Source organism: Portunus trituberculatus, chromosome 36 (assembly GCF_017591435.1).
Source record: "Portunus trituberculatus isolate SZX2019 chromosome 36, ASM1759143v1, whole genome shotgun sequence".
In the NCBI taxonomy this organism is placed as follows: Eukaryota; Metazoa; Arthropoda; class Malacostraca; order Decapoda; family Portunidae; genus Portunus; species Portunus trituberculatus.
The window spans coordinates 7251594-7274093 of NC_059290.1; the positions used below are offsets into that span (position 1 = coordinate 7251594).

The 22500-nt window shown below is 40.6% G+C and overlaps 1 protein-coding gene and 9 non-coding genes across 10 annotated transcripts in view; 3 read left to right on the top strand and 7 right to left on the bottom strand.

Moving 5' to 3' along the window:
- Positions 1 to 22500, bottom strand: part of LOC123513462 (probable ATP-dependent DNA helicase HFM1) — a 236435-nt gene that overhangs the window by 174092 nt on the left and 39843 nt on the right. Inside the window, exons 16-28 of the mRNA XM_045270625.1 lie at positions 13595 to 13734; positions 12652 to 12723; positions 9381 to 9490; positions 8983 to 9080; positions 7922 to 8136; positions 7721 to 7813; positions 7395 to 7543; positions 7077 to 7180; positions 6658 to 6804; positions 4579 to 4658; positions 4070 to 4183; positions 1015 to 3582; positions 763 to 812 (exon numbers count right to left, since the gene is read on the bottom strand). Coding sequence (XP_045126560.1) covers positions 763 to 812; positions 1015 to 3582; positions 4070 to 4183; positions 4579 to 4658; positions 6658 to 6804; positions 7077 to 7180; positions 7395 to 7543; positions 7721 to 7813; positions 7922 to 8136; positions 8983 to 9080; positions 9381 to 9490; positions 12652 to 12723; positions 13595 to 13734 — 3940 coding nt within the window. The remainder of the gene's footprint in view (positions 1 to 762; positions 813 to 1014; positions 3583 to 4069; positions 4184 to 4578; positions 4659 to 6657; positions 6805 to 7076; positions 7181 to 7394; positions 7544 to 7720; positions 7814 to 7921; positions 8137 to 8982; positions 9081 to 9380; positions 9491 to 12651; positions 12724 to 13594; positions 13735 to 22500) is intronic.
- On the top strand, positions 5552 to 5623 carry Trnae-uuc. Its single transcript has one exon. It is a non-coding gene; the product is annotated as a tRNA-Glu (tRNA).
- Positions 6350 to 6422, bottom strand: Trnam-cau. Its single transcript has one exon. It is a non-coding gene; the product is annotated as a tRNA-Met (tRNA).
- On the top strand, positions 17491 to 17563 carry Trnam-cau. The gene has a single exon. It is a non-coding gene; the product is annotated as a tRNA-Met (tRNA).
- On the bottom strand, positions 18217 to 18306 carry Trnay-gua. Its single transcript is given in 2 exon segments — positions 18217 to 18252; positions 18270 to 18306. It is a non-coding gene; the product is annotated as a tRNA-Tyr (tRNA).
- On the bottom strand, positions 19059 to 19130 carry Trnae-uuc. The gene has a single exon. It is a non-coding gene; the product is annotated as a tRNA-Glu (tRNA).
- Positions 19317 to 19389, top strand: Trnam-cau. Its single transcript has one exon. It is a non-coding gene; the product is annotated as a tRNA-Met (tRNA).
- On the bottom strand, positions 20370 to 20461 carry Trnay-gua. Its single transcript is given in 2 exon segments — positions 20370 to 20405; positions 20425 to 20461. It is a non-coding gene; the product is annotated as a tRNA-Tyr (tRNA).
- Trnae-cuc lies at positions 21349 to 21420 on the bottom strand. The gene has a single exon. It is a non-coding gene; the product is annotated as a tRNA-Glu (tRNA).
- Positions 22263 to 22334, bottom strand: Trnae-uuc. Its single transcript has one exon. It is a non-coding gene; the product is annotated as a tRNA-Glu (tRNA).

The following is a 22500-nucleotide window of genomic DNA, read 5'->3' on the forward strand; positions in this document are numbered from 1 at the left end:
AATAATAACGTTGCAACAGGTCCGGGAATGCGCGGTCTGTCGAATTTTCTCTAAACTATAAAGTTACCTAAATATCAAAGAAGGAACGCGAAATTTGTTTGTCCTATGTACCTGTTTGGTAATTCCCTGTGTGCCACTATGAGTAAAGAGGTAAGAGTCCATATCGTTCAGTTAATCAATGTCTCAAACACCTACCGAGATGATAATGGGATGCAGTATACATTACTTGCACCTAATTTTTTTTTTTTTTTTTTCCGCAGCCTCCCCAATCAAAGGCAAACACCAGCCTCTCACATCACCACCAGAGTAACTGCCGCGGACATCTACTGTATGGTAAAGACGAAACTCGCTCGTACTGAGGTTCGGAAAATGTGTCGGTACCTCATTCGAAACCCAAATTAAGTCTCTCTCTCTCTCTCTCTCTCTCTCTCTCTCTCTCTCTCTCTCTCTCATTGGTATAAAGGGAGAGTATATATTATATCTCTCTCCGCACCTCACAAATGAGTTATGAATAGTTTCATTACCCTTACGCTGTTTCGAACTCTACGTCAGAGCCCCTCCTCCCTCATCCAACCCCGTCCCCCACCACACCTTCCAACCTGTGCCTCGCTGTTTCACTGGACAACGGGGCCGCAATGGGCAATAACAACCACTATTTTTTAATTAACAGGTCTTCACTGAACACGGAGGTGGCGCACTGAAGTCGAACATTTAACCATTGGGCGCAGGACACCAAGCCCCCAACCACTCGCAGTGACTCACCTCTGCGTGGGTTTCTTGAGTATGCCCCGCACCTGCGGCTCCTCAACGTCCTGAAAAGTAGACGGATGGTTTATGGGGCTGTCAGATAGGCAGTGTATACTACAATACTTCTTAAGCACAGTTTATATACCTCTTATTAACCATCTCAAGGTTACAGGATCACGATTTCTTTGTTTTGTTAATACTTTTTCTACTTGAGTTTATTCCTAAACGAACCATTTGTTTTTATCTTAGAAAAAAACTAAAGTTTACCTGTGTGTTAGCTGCAGCGACCATATCAAGGCTGGACAGATTAATTTTGATGTTCTGCCGGGCACTGCCCACTCCACTCAACCCCACGCCCACCACAGGACCCTGGCTGCCGTTGTCGTAAGTAATCTGCAGGTTGCTGGTCTGGGGCAGCGGCCGCGAGGCAGAGGGAGCCCGGTCAGGGACGGGGTGGTCCTGTGACATATCACTGGGAGGGTACTGAGCTTCGGCCGGTGCCTCCCGCTGGTACAGAGAATGTAACGCTAGTTTTTCTTGCTGGCGACACCACTGGAACATCTCCAGGTCCTTCCAGTCATCATTGCTCTTACAAGTAGTCGGGGATGGAACAGAAGTCCTTGCTCTTTCCAAGGGCCGTGGCGAAGGTTTGGGGAAGTAGATGTTGCTCAGCTTACCCTTGCACTTCCCTCTCTGCATTTCACTCCATTCCTTCGTCAGGTGAGAGAAGGGGTCTGGTTGCTTTTTCTTTTTTTCCGCATCTGAAACCATTGGCCTGATCCCCACCACGGGCTTGACATGCAAGGCAACGCTTTCACTCTGCTGCGTGGGTGACTTTGACAGTGCCGGCAACTGCATTATATTAGACGAGTAACGATAGCGGCTTCTGGTGGAGGCAACACTGTTTTGGTATTCAGATTCAAGTGAGGTGAAGGCCGTGTCCGTGGTGATAGTCTGGGGAGTAGGGAGATCGTTGTGTGAGGTGGATGGAGGATGATTGACGAAAGAACCCTCCACGTCAGAAGCCGGCGAGCGACACTGTTTTAGACTGCTGATCCCCGTCTGTAGGGCCCGCGGCGGTGCTTCCATCGACTGTGAGCTCCACACACCTCCATCAGCTGCTTGCTGGTGGGGCTGTTGTTCCTGCTGCTGATTCTGCCAGTGCCAAGGTGCCCCGGAGATGTGTGTGGGCCTCGCTACTGAGCCTGAAGGGAAAGGCACACCACTACAAGACAACTCTATGGCTGGCTGGTGGTTTTGAGAAATATTAGTGGGCATCCATGCTTTATATTCCAGCTCAGCCTCACTTTCTGACAGCCACTGCCTTTTATTCTCCACCTGGGCAACCTGCCATGTCATGGGCTCGGTGACATTCTGCAACTGTCCAGCCAGTTTAACCTCTTGATACACAGTGTGAGGCACCTGTGTGTTAGGTACTGAGGCGTGGCTGGCCGGCCCTCCAGCTCCGTAGGTATTAGGTGGTCTCTGAGTGGGAGCGACGAGATACATTGGCGCACGTAATGGTCCTCTGATTGCTTGTTGGCTGTCTTGCACAGACTCTGTAATTTGTGAAGCATATTCTGGAGGAAAAGCACCTTGAGTATCGACCATTTCTGGAACCGGATCTCGCCTCTGATGTACCTGAGCTGCTGTAGTGTAAGTTGGTCGGAGAGTGTGGGCTACCTGTGGTCTTACAAGTCTGGAAGGTTCAGCATTTTGACTGCTTAGTGTTACAGTAGATCTAGGAGGTGGCATACGTCCTCTGCCCATTGCCCCTGCATGCTTGAATGGCTCTACATTTTGACTTATAGGTGGACATTGTCTAATAGTACGTGGATTCGGATTAACAATTACTCCTGCAGCCACGACAGGCTGCCCGTTCTGACTAGCCAGTGTTCCTGCTGGCGTAAGGAGACGCTGACTCTGACTGGGCATCACTCTAGCAGGCCTGACAGACCACTGATTCTGACTGGTAACTACCTCTGCAGGTCTGAGGCAGCGCTGACTCTGGTTAGTCAATACTTTGGCTGACGCTTGAAGCCGCTGATTCTGAGTGATTCGCGGGGACGCTGGTCGCATGGTGGTCTGGATCTGTCTCACACCAGGTGTCTGAACTTGATTTGTCTGAGTATGTGGAGATGGCGCGTGTTTCTGGCTGTTCTGCAGCCACTGGATCAAGGTGGTCTGGGTGGTGCTCTTCGCTGCGGGTCTAACCGTACCTTGATCCTGCCTGGCGTAGCCCCGTGGCCTCTGACACCTCTGAGCTTGGGTCATCTGTATTCCTTGTCGTTGTGCCCACAGAGTCTGACTGCATGTAGCCTGTGAGGGTCTGATCGGCCTCAGTTCTGGTCTTGGCGTCACAGGCTGGTGAGGCCCTGGCCTAGTGGCTGCTTGGAGGGTGTGGTTCTGGTAGTGTTGAGGCCATGAAGTGTGTGGCGTGTCTTCAGTTGTACCCTGAATGTCCTCCACCTCCAGAGGCTCGTCAAAGGCATCCACGTATTCTTCCGGGAGATTCTCCTTCTCAAAGTCGATTAAGAAAGCTTCCATAGCCTCTGCGTCCATCAAGTCATCCATGTCCTGTGTGAAGTCAACTTCGTTCTCAAAGTCATTCAGGACATCGTCAGTTATGAGGTCCTCCGTCTGAAGATTTTCTCGTTGGTGTCCGTGAAGCATTGCTGTGGCGGCACCAGCAAAGCTCTTGGTCTGGTTCCCGTCTTGGTGGCATGCTTCAGGGTAGGGAGTGAAGGTCTGCTGTCTGCTGGCTTGGGCCGGCGGGGCCATCAACATAGTAGGGCGTGTTGGCTTGTACTGGAACTGCGAAATGCCCATATTACTCTGAAAGACAATGCACTTGTAAAGAAACAAACAACAATAATAACCATAGATGCAAGACAGTAATCAGAGAAAAAAATCGATGAGAATAAAGTAACTTCAAAATAGAGACATCCCTGACATCTAATGTAATATTGCAGTCTGAAAAATAAATGTCACAGCTAACAGTAAATCAAAGTTTTCACACTTACGGCGACTCTTATAAAAAGCAGTCCATAAATAAGGAAACAATTATGTGCGAAGATCTCTCAGGGCTAGGGCAGAGTGGCATTAAGCTTTCAGCACCACGCAGGTGTAAGACGCACCACAAAACAAGGCATCTATAGCAAAAGGTTAAACTGTACTCTAAACATTCAATTACAAAAAGGTGATCTTGTAGTTATATAGGCTACTGGAAAGTGGTGTGTGTGTGTGTGTGTGTGTGTGTGTGTGTGTGTGTGTGTGTGTGTGTGTGTGTGTGTGTGTGTGTGTGTGTGTGTGTGTAGCATACCTTGAGCTTCTTGACAGGTGTGTCGGGGAGGTGTGTGGTTCTCTTCCTCACTTCTTGCACCACAGCTGGCACGTCTCCACGGCCGCTGCTCCCCTTCGCACTCACCACCCCGACCTGCAGCAATACCATCATCACCACCACCACCACAGTCACTACCTACTAGCGCTACAATGATAACACCTTCAATCAAGATGCTTGATAGGACGCACTTGACCCGGAATTAGATTATCTTAATGTTTTCAAGAGCTGGAATGGAAAGAGGGAAGGAAAGAGTAATTGCAAGATTTTTTTCCAAAACAACTGTATATACAAATTATATATTACAAACATTTCAACCGTAGAATTAAAAAAAAAAAATGACAACGGCAATATTTTGTGGCATAGGAATTCTCAAGAACAATTGTGTACGTCAAGATTTAACACACAAGTCAAAATGCATTTGTAGACACATCGACTTCCAGAAAAACCGCACAGCATACTGGAGTTGCACATGTGCAAGGCGGTCTTACCTTGCAGCAGGTGTGAGCACAATTACGTTTGTCCCCACAGGTGTGGAGACAGGCACGCCGCTCCCCTTCTCCCCTCATGCCTGCATTAAGAGACACCTCTGTCACTTACGCAGCTGAAACTTTGGATGTCCAGATACATATTCCCGTTAATGCTAATGTGTTATACTTCTTCCTTCATCCTCTTAATTAGAAAATAAAGAAATAAATAAAATAAAATAAAATAAAAAAACTTACACCCTGACGCTAATCATCTAGCAAAGGAATGGGCATTCGCTTTCTTCGGGCTGCTTCACTATACCAGTTTCTCACGCCCGTATGGAAACAGGGAGCATCACCACTTCACCAGTGACTTAAATAAATATATACATGCTGGTGGTGGCGACACGCCTTGTCTTGTGGGACGCCGATGAGCGGCCGCAGTTCCAGGCTGGCAGGCGGGAGGCGGCGGCCCACGGCCACAGATTGCCTCATGAATATCGTATACATGGGAGGGCCAGGCGGCCTCTTCGCCTTACTGTATACATTCCTCTTGGCGTGTAATGACCTTTGAGGCCAGGTTAATATTATATCAGAGAGGGGATGTGACCCCACACAGATCAATACGTCACAAACACTCTTGTATACACCCACACCCTCATGCGCCACTTAGCGCTGTGCCACATGGCACTTCCACCCTAAACTACTACTGATAAATCCATTACAAACCTCATCGCCAAGGCGCAAAGCGTGGCGCTTCTTTTCAGTCAATCAAGTGAAAACATACGAGTACAGAACTACGTAAACATCAGCGTTGATAAAGATAACTCCATGCTAGTTAGAAAAAATTATAATCGCTTTTTCTGTTTTATTTATCAATTTTTATTTTATTTATTTTATTTTATTTTATTTATTTATTTTATTTTTTTTTTTTTTTACGGATAAAACAATATTCTATACAAATATCTTTATTTTCTATTGTACATCACGTTTTCAGTCCCATGTGGTCTAGTGGCTAGGATACCTGGCTTTCACCCAGGAGGCCCGGGTTCGATTCCCGGCATGGGAATAAGTTTTTCACAACTTGTATATTATTATTATTATTCACTTCAATATCCCAAACATCAAACGCACCATTATAATATGAAACAAACTGTTTACAATAATAAGTCGCAAAATTAGTCATATTACATACACCAAAATGAAAGCTTCCGTTTTCTGTATGATAGTGAAACTGGTAGCTCGGTTTCTCGTGGCCTGTGCTGTTGCATCAATCTATGTGCATGTTGGGTCCCACAGTGATCAATAGGCGGGCTGGGACCACAAGAGCAGCCACTCTGCAGCGGCTTTTCCTTCCTCCACAGTGCCACACACATACTCCATCATTCAAGTTTCTACACAGATTACGCTTTAGTGACCACCACTTATGGATGTCATGTTACTAATTGTCTCAGGATACCGTAACAGATGACAGGACTTTTATGTGCATGGATTCAACTTGTTCATAAAAGTGAGGGTAGCTTTACGCTAGTGACCTTTGCGATACCTTCGTAAAAAAAAAAAAAAAAATGTGGTGGGCAGGCGACCTCCCATGTTTCCCTGATACATCCTCCAGCATCTTTCCTCTACTCCACATCCCTCAATATCTATCCGTCTGCATTATGTAACTTACGCTACCTCTGACATTACTACAAGGGCGACGTTTATCTCTCCTCTCCTATATTACCTAGTGCATTGCAAGTGATATATTCTGCATCAAGTGGCCACCAACAAGCACAGGACCTAAGAAAACAATTGCCCCGAGTGAGGATCGAACTCACGACCTTGAGATTATGAGACTCACGCGCTGCCTACTGCGCCATCGAGGCACATATTTGTGAACTTATTTTTAATATTTTGACCCATTTTTTTCTCTCTCTCTCTCTCTCTCTCTCTCTCTCTCTCTCTCTCTCAGAACATTTTCAGCGGTTAAAGCGTAATACATAACACTCCATTAGACAGACTGTAATCGTGTGAACACAAACAACGTATGCAAAAGCCAAACAACAGGAGCAAAATTAAAAACGACCGGTTAATATCCATCTCTATCTCTAGGTTCCTTACTAGAGTCCCCGCTGGTGCTGGTGGCGGTAGTGTTGTCATCGTAATCTTTATTCTTGATGGAAGTAGTGGTGGTGGCGGTGGCCTTGATGCTGGTCGTGGGGCGTGGGAGGTAGCGTGGTGTGTAGGTGCTCTGAACGTCCAACCCAACTGGAGAATAAGGAACAAGTGATCAACCACAACGTGAATTAATCCACGAAAGAAATTATAAAAAAAAAAATCAAACAAATTTATGACGCGAGAGTGCATAAGTGTGAACAAAACACGAGTCTTTGTAATTACGAGTGTTATATTATGTGTGGAGTGTGCTAGTGCGGGACAAAACCATAAGAAATGAGGGCATCACACCACACGGCAGAGAGGCAGGCAGGAAGAGGCACGAGGGAGAGTCAAGACAGCAGACAACATGCAGCATCCCTCACCCCAGGTCTCAGAGATGAAGTTGACAGCCAATTCGTCTCCAGCCTCAGCTCTTTTGACGTTCACCACGCGACTCACTGACCCAAACTCCTTCAGTGAGGCGTCCCTGCTCACGTTCAGAAATGGTGGTAGATAACATAGTGACCACAATTAGCACACACACACACACACACACACACACAGTACAAATTGCGTCATGGTAAGTTAGAAATTAAGGAGTTTTAATCTGTGAAAACAAAAGGAGCACATCTTATAATGCGACGGAAGAATAATAAGGATAGTAATGATAGTAATGGTGGTAGTGCTCGTAGAGTACTAACGTGATCCTCTGCTGGAAAATGACCCTATTGTCTGTGCTGCCCAGCAGGAGGCGGCAGGCGTGGTGTTTGGGTGTGGTGGAGCCGTCCTTCAGCGCCTCCTGGTTCGCTAGCTTGACCGTCACCCGCAGGTCGCTTTTCTCGCGACTCACCTCAAGAAAGGCGATTGAGAAAAACTAGATAAGTATTTCAGGAAAACGGATGAAGTGTGAAATATGAAGGAAAAAAGAAAAAAGTTCAATTTGCTCCACATCAAGATCACTGTAGTCTCTCTCTCTCTCTCTCTCTCTCTCTCTCTCTCTCTCTCTCTCTCTCTCTCTCTCTCTCACCTGGTTGAGCTGCTCCACAGTCACCTCATAGCGCGGCAGTTTGGTCGCCTGGTCATGGATGCGGTTCCCGAAGGGCGGCTGGCGGCTCAGTATCTGGAGACAGAAACACAGGATGCCAGGGTTACATTCAATTTGGTTGTCTAACAAGAGAGGCTTCCACGACCATCAACTATTCCCGCCACCATTTCGTAAAGCGCGTACCAGTTCGATGTCCCTGGGGGAAGCGGCCTCCAGAGCAGCAAAGGAGGTGATCTTGGACTGAACGAAGGCAGTGCTGAAGGCAGGGCCGATACGCTCCAGCTGGCGAGTCACGAAGCGGCTGTTCTCCCACAGACGGCAGCTGAAGCACTTGGCCAGAAGCAGTGTGTTCAAGACCAGTTCATATTCGCTCCGCGAAACGCTGTACTCTGCCAGGCCTGTAGACACACACACACACACACACACACACACACACACACACACAGAATGAGGGTTAATGTAGGATTATAAGGGCTTCAGCACAGGGTGACACTCGATCACTGGCTGCTAATGCCCTCAGTGAGAATATCAACAGTAGTATAAACTTTCGCAGGTATAGTTGGGAACCTATCAAACAGAAACACCTCGCCCTAGGTTGATTAGGTTAGATGAATCACTTCCCCTCTGAGAAAACTTCACTTTTGCTCTTAAGTGAACATAAAATCACTAATAGTATGTGTGTATATATATATATATATATATATATATATATATATATATATATATATATATATATATATATATATATATATATATATATATATATATATATATATATATTGCAGTTTCAACCAATACAACACACGTAACTATACACATTCTCAGTCTAGATCACACTTCTATGATCATTTCTAGCCCCATTTTACCCTATTGGAAATTAATAATAACTTCAGGACAGAATTTCTAAGATCTACCTCAGTTTTAGCCCTGGATCCTTCCACTGCAGTCAGTCAGAGGGTAATATTATATATATATATATATATATATATATATATATATATATATATATATATATATATATATATATATATATATATATATATATATATATATATATATATACTAGTTGGCCATGAAAAAGTTTTCTCATTGCAACTTTAAAAGAAAACGAAGTCATTTGAAAATTATAGCATAAACTTAAACATATAATTTTTATTTTCACCGTCACCAGGGCACCATTCTGGAGCGCCGTCAGAAGACCATCCCTGGGACCCTCCTAGGTGTGTGGCGCCACAACTACTTACACTTGGTGAGCCGCTGTCCGGTGCGGAATATCTTCCCCGCTTCCTGACTCAAACCCGGGTCCACAATGTTGTCACTGCCCAGCGTGGCTTGCACCAAGCTAACAGTAGGTAAGAATAATAATAGTAATAAATAACAATACTACTATTACTACTATTACTAATAATAATAATAATAATAATAATAATAATAATAATAATAATAATAATAATAATAATAATAATAATAAAAATAATAATTTAACATACTGAATATTGATGACAACTGAAATTCCATTAAAAAGAGACATGAAGAACAAGCGTGTCAGATATGGGTGGGAACCCGTGTGTGTGTGTGTGTGTGTGTGTGTGTGTGTGTGTGTGTGTGTGTGTGTGTGTGTGTGTGTGTGTGTGTGGCCCACCAGTTAATCTTGTGGTCCCGTGTCTTGATCTTGCCCTTGATGGGAAAGCGAATGGCCGATGTCTGACTCTTGTTCAGTTCGTTCAGCACCCTCTTCTCCGACACCCGCACCTGAGATGTGCCCACACCATGTCATTATCCACACTCTTACACCTCACAACTACTTACCACTCTCTAGTCCAGGGGTTCTCAACCTTTTTCTCGTTAAGAACCCCCTGAATTATAAGACCATCTACCTGAACAGAAAGTTAATTTAGTGACGGACATTAACTCAATATGCAATGGTACTGCAAAGGATATTATTAGATTAACCATCTAAGTAGCCCTTGAAATCTGAACCCCTGGACTTTGCGAATCCCAGGTTGAGAACCCTGGTCTTGCTAAATCATTAACATCTTTTCCACCAACACTGACTGCAACTAGATCAAACAATACTTAGCTAAAATAAATAAATAAATAAATAAATAAATAAAAAAATATATATATATATATATATATATATATATATATATATATATATATATATATATATATTGTTACGGTTAACTCTGTTGCTCATCGAGGAGTATGACGCTCCACAGGGTCCCAACACTATATTTCACAGCAGCCACAACCCTCAGGTTCTTTCTGCTGAAAATGTGCAAACTCTAATAGACTGCTGTTCCCTTACAGCGTCACAGCTGCCCTGAGAGGCGACGAGATACTCCGCTTTCACTCGTGCCTACTATGGATGTGGTTATGACACCAGCATGTACCAATCCCTTCCCTGAGCCTTGCACACCCAGCCCCTAGTAGTAGACAAATAATACTACAGAAATAGAGGTCGCCAGCAGTGTATAACTTCCCCCACTGCTAGGGAATCTCCTTAGCAACTCCTTCTCCTCCTACACCAAACCAAGTAGAATTTATAGATAGTATATAAGTTATGTGTTAAGGGCGAAGCCTTAATACTCTAGACTAGAGAAACCGCCCACAAGGACAATTCCACCCACGTCTCTACAGGGCATAGCACATTTTTGGGGGTGATTTCGAAGAAATTTGCATTTTTGGTTGGTTGGTCCTCATAAATCAACAACACTTTGGCAACAAGTTGATAGAATATTATAGGTGAGAGGAGGGTTTAAAGAGCTCTCCCAGGCATTTAAACTGACGCACGTGCTCAGCCGCGATTTAAATGTCCACATTGATACTCTAGAAATTTACCTTTTTCCACGACTTTTTCTGAATTTTTTAGAATTTTTTTTCTGGCAAATTTGGCAACACTCACTCAAACAGAGAGAAGCGTGGCGTAGCTCAACTGCTCAATCTCCTCAGTTCTCAGTACTTAGTAGTTAGTAGCCTATGGGCTGGTTTAGAAGGATGGTGTGTCGCACTCCATCATCTGCATCATTCCCTCTGTCTGTCTTTCTCTACCTTTTGCTCCCTATACCTACGATATTCAAACTCATCTGAAGATGGGTAGGATAAAGAAGGGAGTAAAACAGAGCCGGCTGAACCTACAAAAGGCAAGAGATAAGTAAAGAGAAGAAATATTGCCACCGGCATCATCCTCTCCACACTTGCTGCCACAGCCATCCCCGCCACAGCCAGCGGCTGCACCAGTACCATCAACTTCTAGTGTCACATGGAACAGATAAGAACTACAGATACCTAACAAGAGAAGACACCCAAATGGATAGGCCACTCAAGAGGAAGAAAATAAGAAACAAACAACTGGAGGCGTATTCATCTGGCGCGCACTAGCGAACTGCAACACTCCCACAACTTCAAACCCTTTTCTCAAAACATAGGTAAGCGCGTTCAAGTTCTAATAACTTTCTTATTTATGAACCGATTTCTTTGATTTTTTTGTGTGTTTGTGTGAATGAATGTTCTACAATTCTTGTTACTTACTTTTTTTTTAAATTTGCATTTTATTTATTTTTAAAAATTCTGTCAATCATAATGCTGCACATATAGCTTATTCATTAAACTTTTTTAGAGGTTTATCACTATTGTTTTGAAAAAGTAGCAAACAAACATTGAAGACTAATCCTTCTAGTATACACAGAACCTTTGTGCGAATGATTTGGACATATATTAAGTTAGAAATAAGACGATTTATAAGTACCTCTATTTTAACTTATTTTTAATTTTCTCATTTTTTCTTTTACAGATACAAGGATGAAACTTCGGCAGAAGACGTATAATATAGATACTAATTATCAGTAAAATTTACAAAACGCTACAATGATTTTAAATTACACACCCCCAAAAATGTGCTATCCCCTTAATGCCTCTCCACACGTCTTGTTCTCAGACTGTAAGTGCCTACAGACTGGGACAAGACGCGCAGTGTATATTACTATATTACTTAATGCAACAGATGCTTGCCAGCACCTGTCAAGACTGACTCCCCGTGCCTACGGCTTACTACAAGACACGATGCGTATTCCACATCCGGTGGTATACACAAGCCCAGCTACCAACTCCGGGTGACAACCAGCCACTCAGGGAGTCAAGATACTCGTAGCTAACAGGTCGTACAGACGATTACTGCACGCCGACTGGGAGACAGCATGAAGCTTCCCACCAGACAACCAGTGTGTGTGGCTAAGGCCACTATACTCAATATACTACAAACTACACAAAGCGATGGTGGTGGTACACAGCCGCCCACCAAACCACACTGGTGACCACGGCCACCTAATAAAAAACGACATTCGGGACGAGACAGTGACGTGTCTCTCCGCGTCGCCACTCACAAGAGGGGACAAACGCAAAAACTCGGAAATGCAGCAAACCCGCTACACTTTCCCCTGGAACAACCAACCCGTTGCTCCACACCGTCACGGCCTAACCAGCAGCAAACCAGCTACTCAAAAAGGAGGGCACAACTCCCAGACCGAGACTGGTGAGCACCCAGAACAGCCCAGCAACACGTGTCTCAACTTTGTGCCAAGAACCCAAGAGCGAACGTATCTACCTCCGCTGAAGATTGGCGTTTTCTGCCAGCCTGGCACAACGAGTCTCGAGATGGCGGGAACAGAAAAGGGGGAGGGTGGCCGCACAGCAGAACAGCGAGAGGCTGTGCTGGGGCCGCCATACACACGAAATAATAAGAAATAAAAGGGAAATAAGGCGGTGCCCCTCACAATATATATATATATATATATATATATATATATATATATATATATATATATATATATATATATATATAATTGCAGTGTCAACCATATGAACGTGGATAACAGTAGTCATACATAACATCATGCACTTCATGTTCTCACCTTCATGTCATAGAATTCCTGGCAGGCGGATATCATTTCCACCAGCTCCCTGAGGCTTTCCTGCCCACTCAGCTAAAGGAAAGATTTGTCACACTTGAGACTAATATCCATACTAATATCAAATCTCTCTCTCTCTCTCTCTCTCTCTCTCTCTAAAGGGGCTATCACACTGGCCTATGATACGCGGAACGCGGGCCATGGTTCTTGGTACGAGACCAGGAACACTATCACACACAAGCTGCCCGTGTTCTTGTTATGCTAGGCAAACGGCCCACTAACCAAGACAAAGCCTAATCAAAATAAACCAGAACAAAACCATGCCGCTTATACCTCACCCTGTGCTTTGTCCTGGAACTGCATTTGCACTTCCTCTTGTTGAAGAAAAGTAAGTAAAAAAAAACTAGAGAAAAGCTGAGACGTGCGCGATGGCAACTTTACAGTCAGAAGTGGTTGCCATGAGCCCAAACTATCGACATGATATATATATATATATATATATATATATATATATATATATATATATATATATATATATATATATATATATATATATATATATATTTCTAAATTGATGAAATATTATTTAATATTCCAATATGAAAAATTTTGTCATTCTTTTTAGTTCAAATGAAAAGTTTTAATTACATATATCATGTTTACTTTTCCATTGGGATAGCATACGGAGAACCGGGATGGATATGAAGCCATCCCAACTTGGTTCCGCTAATCCCGGGCAAGTTCCAGCTATCTAGAGCGAATATTCCTGTTTCCGCGTATCATAGTGTGATAGGGCCTTAATGAAACATATTTCTTGCCCTCCTTTATCATATAAATATATACAGCTGTCAATTCAAAAAGTCTTTTCACGTTACACCATAAAACATTAAAATTCATCACACACACACACACACACACACACACACACACACATACGATGACAAACCTGCAGGAATGTCTTCATGGTGCTGAAGGAAACGCAATAGCGAGCCATGAGTCTGCCAGGTAATGTAGGCTTGATGTCAACTTCGTTTAGTAGAATGACCCCCGCCCTGGCCAGCGCATTCACCTCTTTCGTACACATTTCTGTAATTAAGGTTATCACGCCACACATCAGACACATCATAGGCTACACAGAACAGCATTAAAACACTCCTATCACTCAGCACCACACTGTGATCATCAAACAGCTACACTCACTATCTGTCACTCATTATACTCATACTCAGCACACACACACACACACACACACACACACACACACACATTTGTATATTTAGGCGGATTCACACGTGCCTCCCGACGTCGAATATTCCTGGGTTGCCATTGATCGCTGGCTGTTTTAATACACGACTCGGTATACAGCCAGCCAGCTCGCAAGAGACACACATTCTAAAATTCATATCATAATAAATCTTGAGGTATTGAGTCTTTGTACTGCATAACATTAATTCCAAGTGTTTATCCTAACATTATCCATATGATCTGGTAATACACACTCTACAAAACTGTTATTATAAGCTTAATACTCACAGTCGCGGCTTCAATGCTCTCAAATTTTTTACTTGTCTCAATTACATATTTGGTTTGAAACATTTTTTCATATAGTTCAACAGAGAGCACTGTTTCTCCTCTAAATATTACAAAGGAATACATTCTGTAGTAATCTTGGTAGAGCAACATTTTTGCGGCCGAAGGCATATCAAACCGAAAAGACTAACTGAACTCGGGAACACCGAGTCCTCTCAAAACACCAAAACAACCCCGCGGCCCGCGGTTGTTTGGAAGCTCGTGTGGAGTAGGGTGACCAGACGTCCCCGATTTCAGTGACCTGTCCCCGGCTACTGCTGTCCCCGGTTTTCTGTAACTGAAAGATCACTTGATGCGTTAAAAAAACTACTCCTTTTGATTATGATAATTATGTCCTTTTATAATTACTCTTTTAGAATGTCAAGAATAAGGAGAAGGCCTTATTTTTTTTATATAGTTTCCGTGAAGACGGTGAAGTGTATAGCGGACACATTTTAACAGCTAATGGGTGTTCATGATCTCAGATATTTCATCAGTTAGATTTTTTTTTTCTTTACAACTTGGGTAAATAAGGCGAGAGAAACTTTTGATTGCTGGTTTAGAAATGGTACGAATAGTGTCCCCGTTTCAGTTTTTCCAGTGCAAAAACACTACATGTTTACATGTGTTGTAGCTGACTGCAATTTAATATAAAAAAAAAGAAAAACCAAGGCGTGAAAGGATGGACTGTGTTTCCCAGGAAGAAAGACGCGGCTCGAAAAAGATTATGGGAGACACGATGTAAACGAGGCCCGACGTGGAGAGCTACCAAGGACCATGTTATCTGCTCAAAGCACTTCATAGATTGGTGCAAAGGACCGTCAGCATCGCATCCAGACCCTGAATTGTTTGCCTATAACCGGTGGGGAGCAGGTAGAAACCTGCTTGATGTTGTTTACATACGGAACGGATAATCTTTCACTGAAGTCATACAAGGATTTTGCATCAAAACATCGTGTTTATTTGATATTCGTCACATTTTCTGGATTTGATTGCTAATTAATTAACTTAAACCAATGAAATGTGGTTGCTTACTGAAAATAATGTAATTCACTCAAGGTGATGAAGTGTCCCAAAACTGAGACCATGAACCAAGCATTTTTGGCTCGTTTTGCCATATTACGTTCTCTGTGCTTGGTGAAGCTGATTAGAGATGTTCCTAATAATTTATTACTTAGTTTGATTGATAGCACATATATGACGTAATTTTTTTTTCCAGCATACCGAGTTGAATGTGCTAAATTAAGTTATCTGGCGAATCTGGCAGCTTTTCAGCACTTTCCGACGTCGGGAATTGTGCAGTCTTCTTAAGATCAGTGTGGTAGACACTCCTTTCTTTCCTTCTACTTAGCCACCCACAGGCATTTTCTATTCTGTAGACTCTTCCAGTACGCCAAAAGAAGAGCAAACACAGTTTCAGCATCGTCACTGAAGAAAGACAAGTTGACGGGTAGCTGTTTGTTCACATTCACTTCCCGCCAAGGCGCCAACTATACTTTCCAGGCGCTACGTCTGACAGGTGTGAACCCGCATACTACATTGGACACTTCGTGTTTCAAAATAATAGTCAGTTACAAGGCCATGCTCATGATCCTGTTCCATCCAAGACCATGACCCCTACGCCACACTCATTGTATTATTAGTTATCAGGAAGACATACGATTTAAGAATAACTTCACGCGATAAAAAAAAAAAAAGATACGATTCAGTTAAGTAGTTAATTAAAAACATCTTACTGGATACATAAGTGTCTAATACAGTAATCAATTCACTTGTCTTTTCAAAAAAAAATAAATAAATAAATAAATAAAATATTATATATAAAATCAGAGATTACCATATATAGCACGTTAACTTCATTATTTATTTACTTATTTACTTTTTTTTATTCAGTAACCATTAAAGTAGGTACTAGTTTTTCATGTTTTTTTTTTCACCAGTTTTAAGAAGCCAAAGTAATGTGACAAAGTGCTCGAAAAATAGTTTTATTCTCTCTCTCTCTCTCTCTCTCTCTCTCTCTCTCTATATATATATATATATATATATATATATATATATATATATATATATATATATATATATATATATATATATATATATATATATAAAGAAAACAGTGATTAAGGAGGAAGTGGTAGTGTTGCCAAAACCGTCGCATCACGCTTGGTGGCTCGGGTCAGTTCAGTACTCCATAAGTTAAGCACTAGGGCTAGGCAGTGGTCACTGAGGGCGTGGATGGACAATCTGCATCTATTCTAAAGGAATGTGTTTACGAAGATGCTCATGAACTTATCCTGAACAGAGGAACATGTGTCATCAGTTTCACCATGGCGATGCTTCTCCTTGACGTCCACAGAGGCATCAGCAAACAGTGAGTATCCTGCATCCCATTCTGTCTTATTTTCGCGATTGCAAGTTTTCGGCAACTTAACCAGATGCTGGTATCAAATCAACTTGGAATGATATGTTTACGCAATGGGAAACAGCGAAATTTTTGAGCAAGTACCCTTCAAAATCCTCAAAATTAGTGAGAAGTGAAAACACATTTCCACAAGAGTGGCCTACATCACCGTGTAATGGCGCCGAGTACTAGCAGCCTTGGATCACCACATGAAGCACGCATCAAGCGGCAGGTCCTCTGACGTTCTGGTGAGTGGGCTTGCATATTAATATTACTTTGGGCTACACATATAGTTAGAATAGTGATCCTGTACATTTCGTAATGTGTGTGAACGTCTTCCACAGCATCCAAGCAGCATCGGTGATAGCAACACAAAGAGCCGTGATGGGCTGTGCCTCGTGACACCCACTATGGATGGACTGGGTACCGCGTGATGGATCCTGTTAGTGGGTTGGTTGCCTGCGCTGTCCCTTCTCCACGTCAAGAGATATGTAATAATATAAAACAAGCGAAGTATTGGATCTTGTAGTATTGGAACGGACTGCTTATGAAGAACACATCTTGCAACTTTCACTTGCTTAGTTGTCTGTTCATACTTTACAATAAGATTGCTAATTAAGGAAACTTGATACTGTACAAGGAAACTCATATGACAGGTAAGGAGATTCATATGATACTCGTATCAATTGGACTGCAATGGTTTGTATGTTAAGTAATTGGCTTTAGATTTCTTTTACTTCGTGATCAAATTTCACCCTTACCTATAATCGTAATAAGCATTGTAAAAATTTGTCAGTACTGTTATCAATGTAATCCACACTACTCGTATATTATATTGCAACATTTTCCGAAACATTTACTAATGCTTTCAAGCCTCGATGGCGCAGTAGGCAGCGCGTGAGTCTCATAATCTCAAGGTCGTGAGTTCGATCCTCACTCGGGGCATTTCCATTTTGTACTTTTTCATTTTCCACTAGACACCAACAGAATTCTTAATTCTTCCAAATTTGTACAAAAGTCAACTTTGCTGAATATTACAATATAATACTTAGAATTGCATTTTTTTTTGTGTGTGTGTGTGTGTGTGTGTGTGTGTGTGTGTGTGTGTGTGTGTGTGTGTGTGTGTGTGTGTGTGTGTGTGTGTGTGTGTGTGTGTGTGTGTGTGTGTGTGTGTGTGTGTGCACATCTTGTTTAATATATAGCATTGACAGGTTGTTAAATTTGTATTATTTATCCTTATTTCTCTCTTTCGTTATTATTATTATTATTATTATTATTATTATTATTATTATTATTATTATTTTATAAGGAAACGTTCCATGTTTAGTCTTAAAGAAAAGTTTTTCGAAGGCTATCGGTATTCTTTATGAGATATGGCGAAGTGTGGTTTCTTTGTCCTGCTGTTTGTGAAATCTCGAGATAACAAATTAAACAAGTGCGAAAAACAACTTCTCTCACGAAGAAAAATGGTAATAATGCAGTAAAAACTATTGATTTCAATGAGAGAGAGAGAGAGAGAGAGAGAGAGAGAGAGAGAGAGAGAGAGAGAGAGAGAGATTCTCGAAAAGCTTTGCAATCGAAGAAAAAAAAAAAACTTGTCCTTCGAACCGGATTCGAACCAGTGACCTATGGATGTCCATTCAATTCTCAACTACAGTCCACCGCTCTACCAACTGAGCTATCGAAGGAGCTGTTGGGAACATAAATAATCGTTGTATTATCATTGTTTGCACCGTAATGCTTTATTACAACAGAATTTTGTATTATAAACCTGCATGAATGTTTTCACCAAGATTGTACTTAGTATAACTGATTCGTGACGATATTGAATATACAATGTGTAACACGAGTTTCTGGGGATATTGCCAGAGATGAAAATATAGGTTATTCTAAAATGAATACCTTTTATGCTCATATCATTTTTGAGGCGTTGTTTAGCCGTGGTGTGAAATTCAACTATTGCCTGAGACGAAAGATACAACAGCCGGGCCCGGCTTGGCTGGGCTGGACGGATAACGATGGTAGAGAAACACATTCCACGTTACTTTTCGAAGATTTTTTTAAGTAATATACATAAAATTATAATATTGAAAGTATTCGTTTCCACAGTCTGGAAGGCAAATTGTGTGAGTGACCAGATATCAGATGGCTTGCTGCTGGCTTTCCTGATTCCTTCCCTTGGCCAGGGATGGCAAAGCAAGGTGTCACGCGGCTTGTTACTTTATTTATCGTTTATTGCATGCATGTTTTCATTGTATAACGCTTATCGGAAAATCACCTGTATGCTGTTATGACTTGTCTATGGGATAATGCAAACTCATGAAGTATCTGATTTTGTAATTGGAAGTTAACATGATGCTTACAATTCACGTTTTCAAGAGAAATAAAGTAATGCAAATTTTTTAATGCATAGAAACCTCTCAATGTAAAAAATAATCAATTCCCATGCCGGGAATCGAACCCGGGCCTCCTGGGTGAAAGCCAGGTATCCTAGCCACTAGACCACATGGGAGTGTAAGCAAACGTAAGAATTTAAATTTTGGTGTTTCACATCACGCTGCATTTTATGGATGGAATTATTAATGACATTCTTGAAAAGGATGCCAACAGTTTATCTTTTGTAAACATCGAAGACAAATATTAGCCATTAATATTTAGAATGTTCATTCTATACAATTTTGCTTCTTCCTATGCTACAGCCTCGATGGCGCAGTAGGCAGCGCGTGAGTCTCATAATCTCAAGGTCGTGAGTTCGATCCTCACTCGGGGCAGATGTTTTTTTATTGTTTCCACAAGATGCGTTCATCATCACTTCGATGTGTCGATATCTTGTTAAAATAATTCAGTTACAAGACATTTCACTCGAGTGTAACACCTATGAAGATTCAAATATATCAATCTACATGTTGACAAAAGGAAAGAAGTCTTCAAACCCTTTTCATTGCAGGTATTGTAACAGAAATTGTCTTGAAACTCCTTATTTTATCATGATTAACTTTTTAAAGATATGTAATTGACGTCATGAACACGATAGACCGTACGTATTCACAAAGAGGATGGTTCAAATAATTACAAGAACAGATTGTATTTCTCAAGAAACATAACAATAGAGGAAACGCCATTGTAGCATTGCTTACTTGCTCTCTCTCTCTCTCTCTCTCTCTCTCTCTCTCTCTCTCTCTCTCTCTCTCTCTACACACACACACACAATATATATATATATATATATATATATATATATATATATATATATATATATATATATATATATATATATATATATTCCAAGTTGAACATTTTTTTAAGCACATGTATTTCGAAGTGTTGTTTAGCCTTGGTATTAGATTCGAGTGTGGCGTGGCGACAGGCACAACGGCCAGGCCAGATAGATAGCCATGTCTAGAATCTAAACGTGTGAATAATTCAGTAATGATTTCTACAAGTTTTACCATTTAACAGTATTTCATGATGAGACAAGTGACAATGGAACAATACTGATTACCGGTGAACATTACACAGTGATAGTATGGATGTAATAAATGGCAAATCAACAACGCCTTCAAATGCATATCTGCATAGAACATTTCTAACTTAGAATAATTTTTCTAACTTAAATACTGTACTTTCACCTCTGGCAACATTGGCAGAAACTTGTGTTACACCATATATATATATATATATATATATATATATATATATATATATATATATATATATATATATATATATAAACTTTATGGAAAAAAAAATATCCTTCGAACCGGATTCGAACCAGTGACCTATGGATGTCCGTTAACATTTACCAACTACAGTCCACCGCTCTACCAACTGAGCTATCGAAGGCTGATATAGCGTAGGTCACAAACGGTAAAAAAAAAAAAAATAATAATAAATAAATAAATAAATAAAATAATAATAATAATAATAAATAAATAAAATAAAATAAAATAATAAAATAATAACAATAATAATAAAATAAGGAAATAAATAAATGATAATGATAATATTAATAATATAAATGAATTAATAACTTAATTAAATAATAATAGATATAAAATAAATGAATAATAATAAAATTAACAATAATAATAATGAAATTACATATATAATCATAAATGAATATTTTGTCTAATCAATGTACTGATGTCCACCATATACTATCAAATCAAATTTTCTACTTTCATTTTTCCTTGGCAACTTTTACCTGTTGCTATTATAATATGCTCCTCCTTACCTCTCAAGTCCATCTTGGTCTATTCCAGAGTATCCTTTAAAACTATTCCTTCAGATAACACATGGCCTTATCGGTTAGATATTAGAGTATTCAACTGATACTCTCTCTCTCTCTCTCTCTCTCTCTCTCTCTCTCTCTCTCTCTCTCTCTCTCTGTATTTATCTATCTGATAGGTCTTGTGGATCTTCATTATGTATACTGTTTCATAAGGGTAGCCCGATTTTAAGAATTCCTTGCCTATCTGACATTACCGTCTCTCTCTCTCTCTCTCTCTCTCTCTCTCTCTCTCTCTCTCTCTCTCTCTCTCAGAATGTCTCCATTTAGTCATTTTCACTAGCCAATTTTTCCATTGGTATAAAATAATAAAGCAATACTAATAATGATAACGAAATTAGTCCTTATTCTCTCCTAAGGATCCATGTAAAAGAAATCACAGATCCATTCCATTCTGAACATATAATTTTCGCTGGAAATGGAGTTGTCTAAAACAAAATCCTTCCCGTGCCGGGAATCGAACCCGGGCCTCGCGGGTGAGAGCCGCGTATCCTAGCCACTAGACCACACGGGAGCTGTAAAACTGCCTTTAGTACGAAATTTTATGGGACTTTCACAGCAATAACAATGTCTAATATTTATAGAGTGCATTAAGATATTCTAAAATATTACTTACGAGTAATTGGTCTTATGGAGATGTCATCTGATCGATATAACTAAACAGAGAGAGAGACAGAAAAATATCCATCATACGTGTTATAATTAGATTTAGCCTCAACACAAGTAGGAATGTTATTATTGATTCTAGGATAGAGGGACTGAGCGATATATATATATATATATATATATATATATATATATATATATATATATATATATATATATATATATATATATATATATATATATGTGTGTGTGTGTGTGTGTGTGTATATATATATATATATATATATATATATATATATATATATATATATATATATATATATATATATATATACACACACACACACACACACACACACACACACATACATACATACAGATTTGTTTATATATCTATACACATACATATACATAACCCCCAACACACACACACACACACACACACACACACACACACACACACACACACACATATATATATATATATATATATATATATATATATATATATATATATATATATATATATATATATATATATATATATATATATATCGCCTGTCCTCTACCCAGGAATCAATAACATTAATTCCTACTTATGTTGAGGCTAAACCTAATTATAACACATGATAGACATCTTGTTTGTTGAAGTATATATTTTACATTTATTTATCTCACAGGAAAATAAATCATTCTTCAGAGCATGGAAAATAAATTAGTCTTCAGAGTATAAGTTACAAGAAAATGTTCTTCCCATGCCGGGAATCGAACCCGGGCCTCCTGGGTGAAAGCCAGGTATCCTAGCCACTAGACCACATGGGATATTCTAGAGGGGAAAAATTAGAGGTATAATTTAGTATTTTGTGCTAATAATATATTTTACATGAAATCGATTATATGTAATCTAGTATTTCCTACTACTATTATAATTCTTCATTGCAGAAAATGGTATTACTCTAGAGTTTCACCACAATCAGCTACGTGTTTT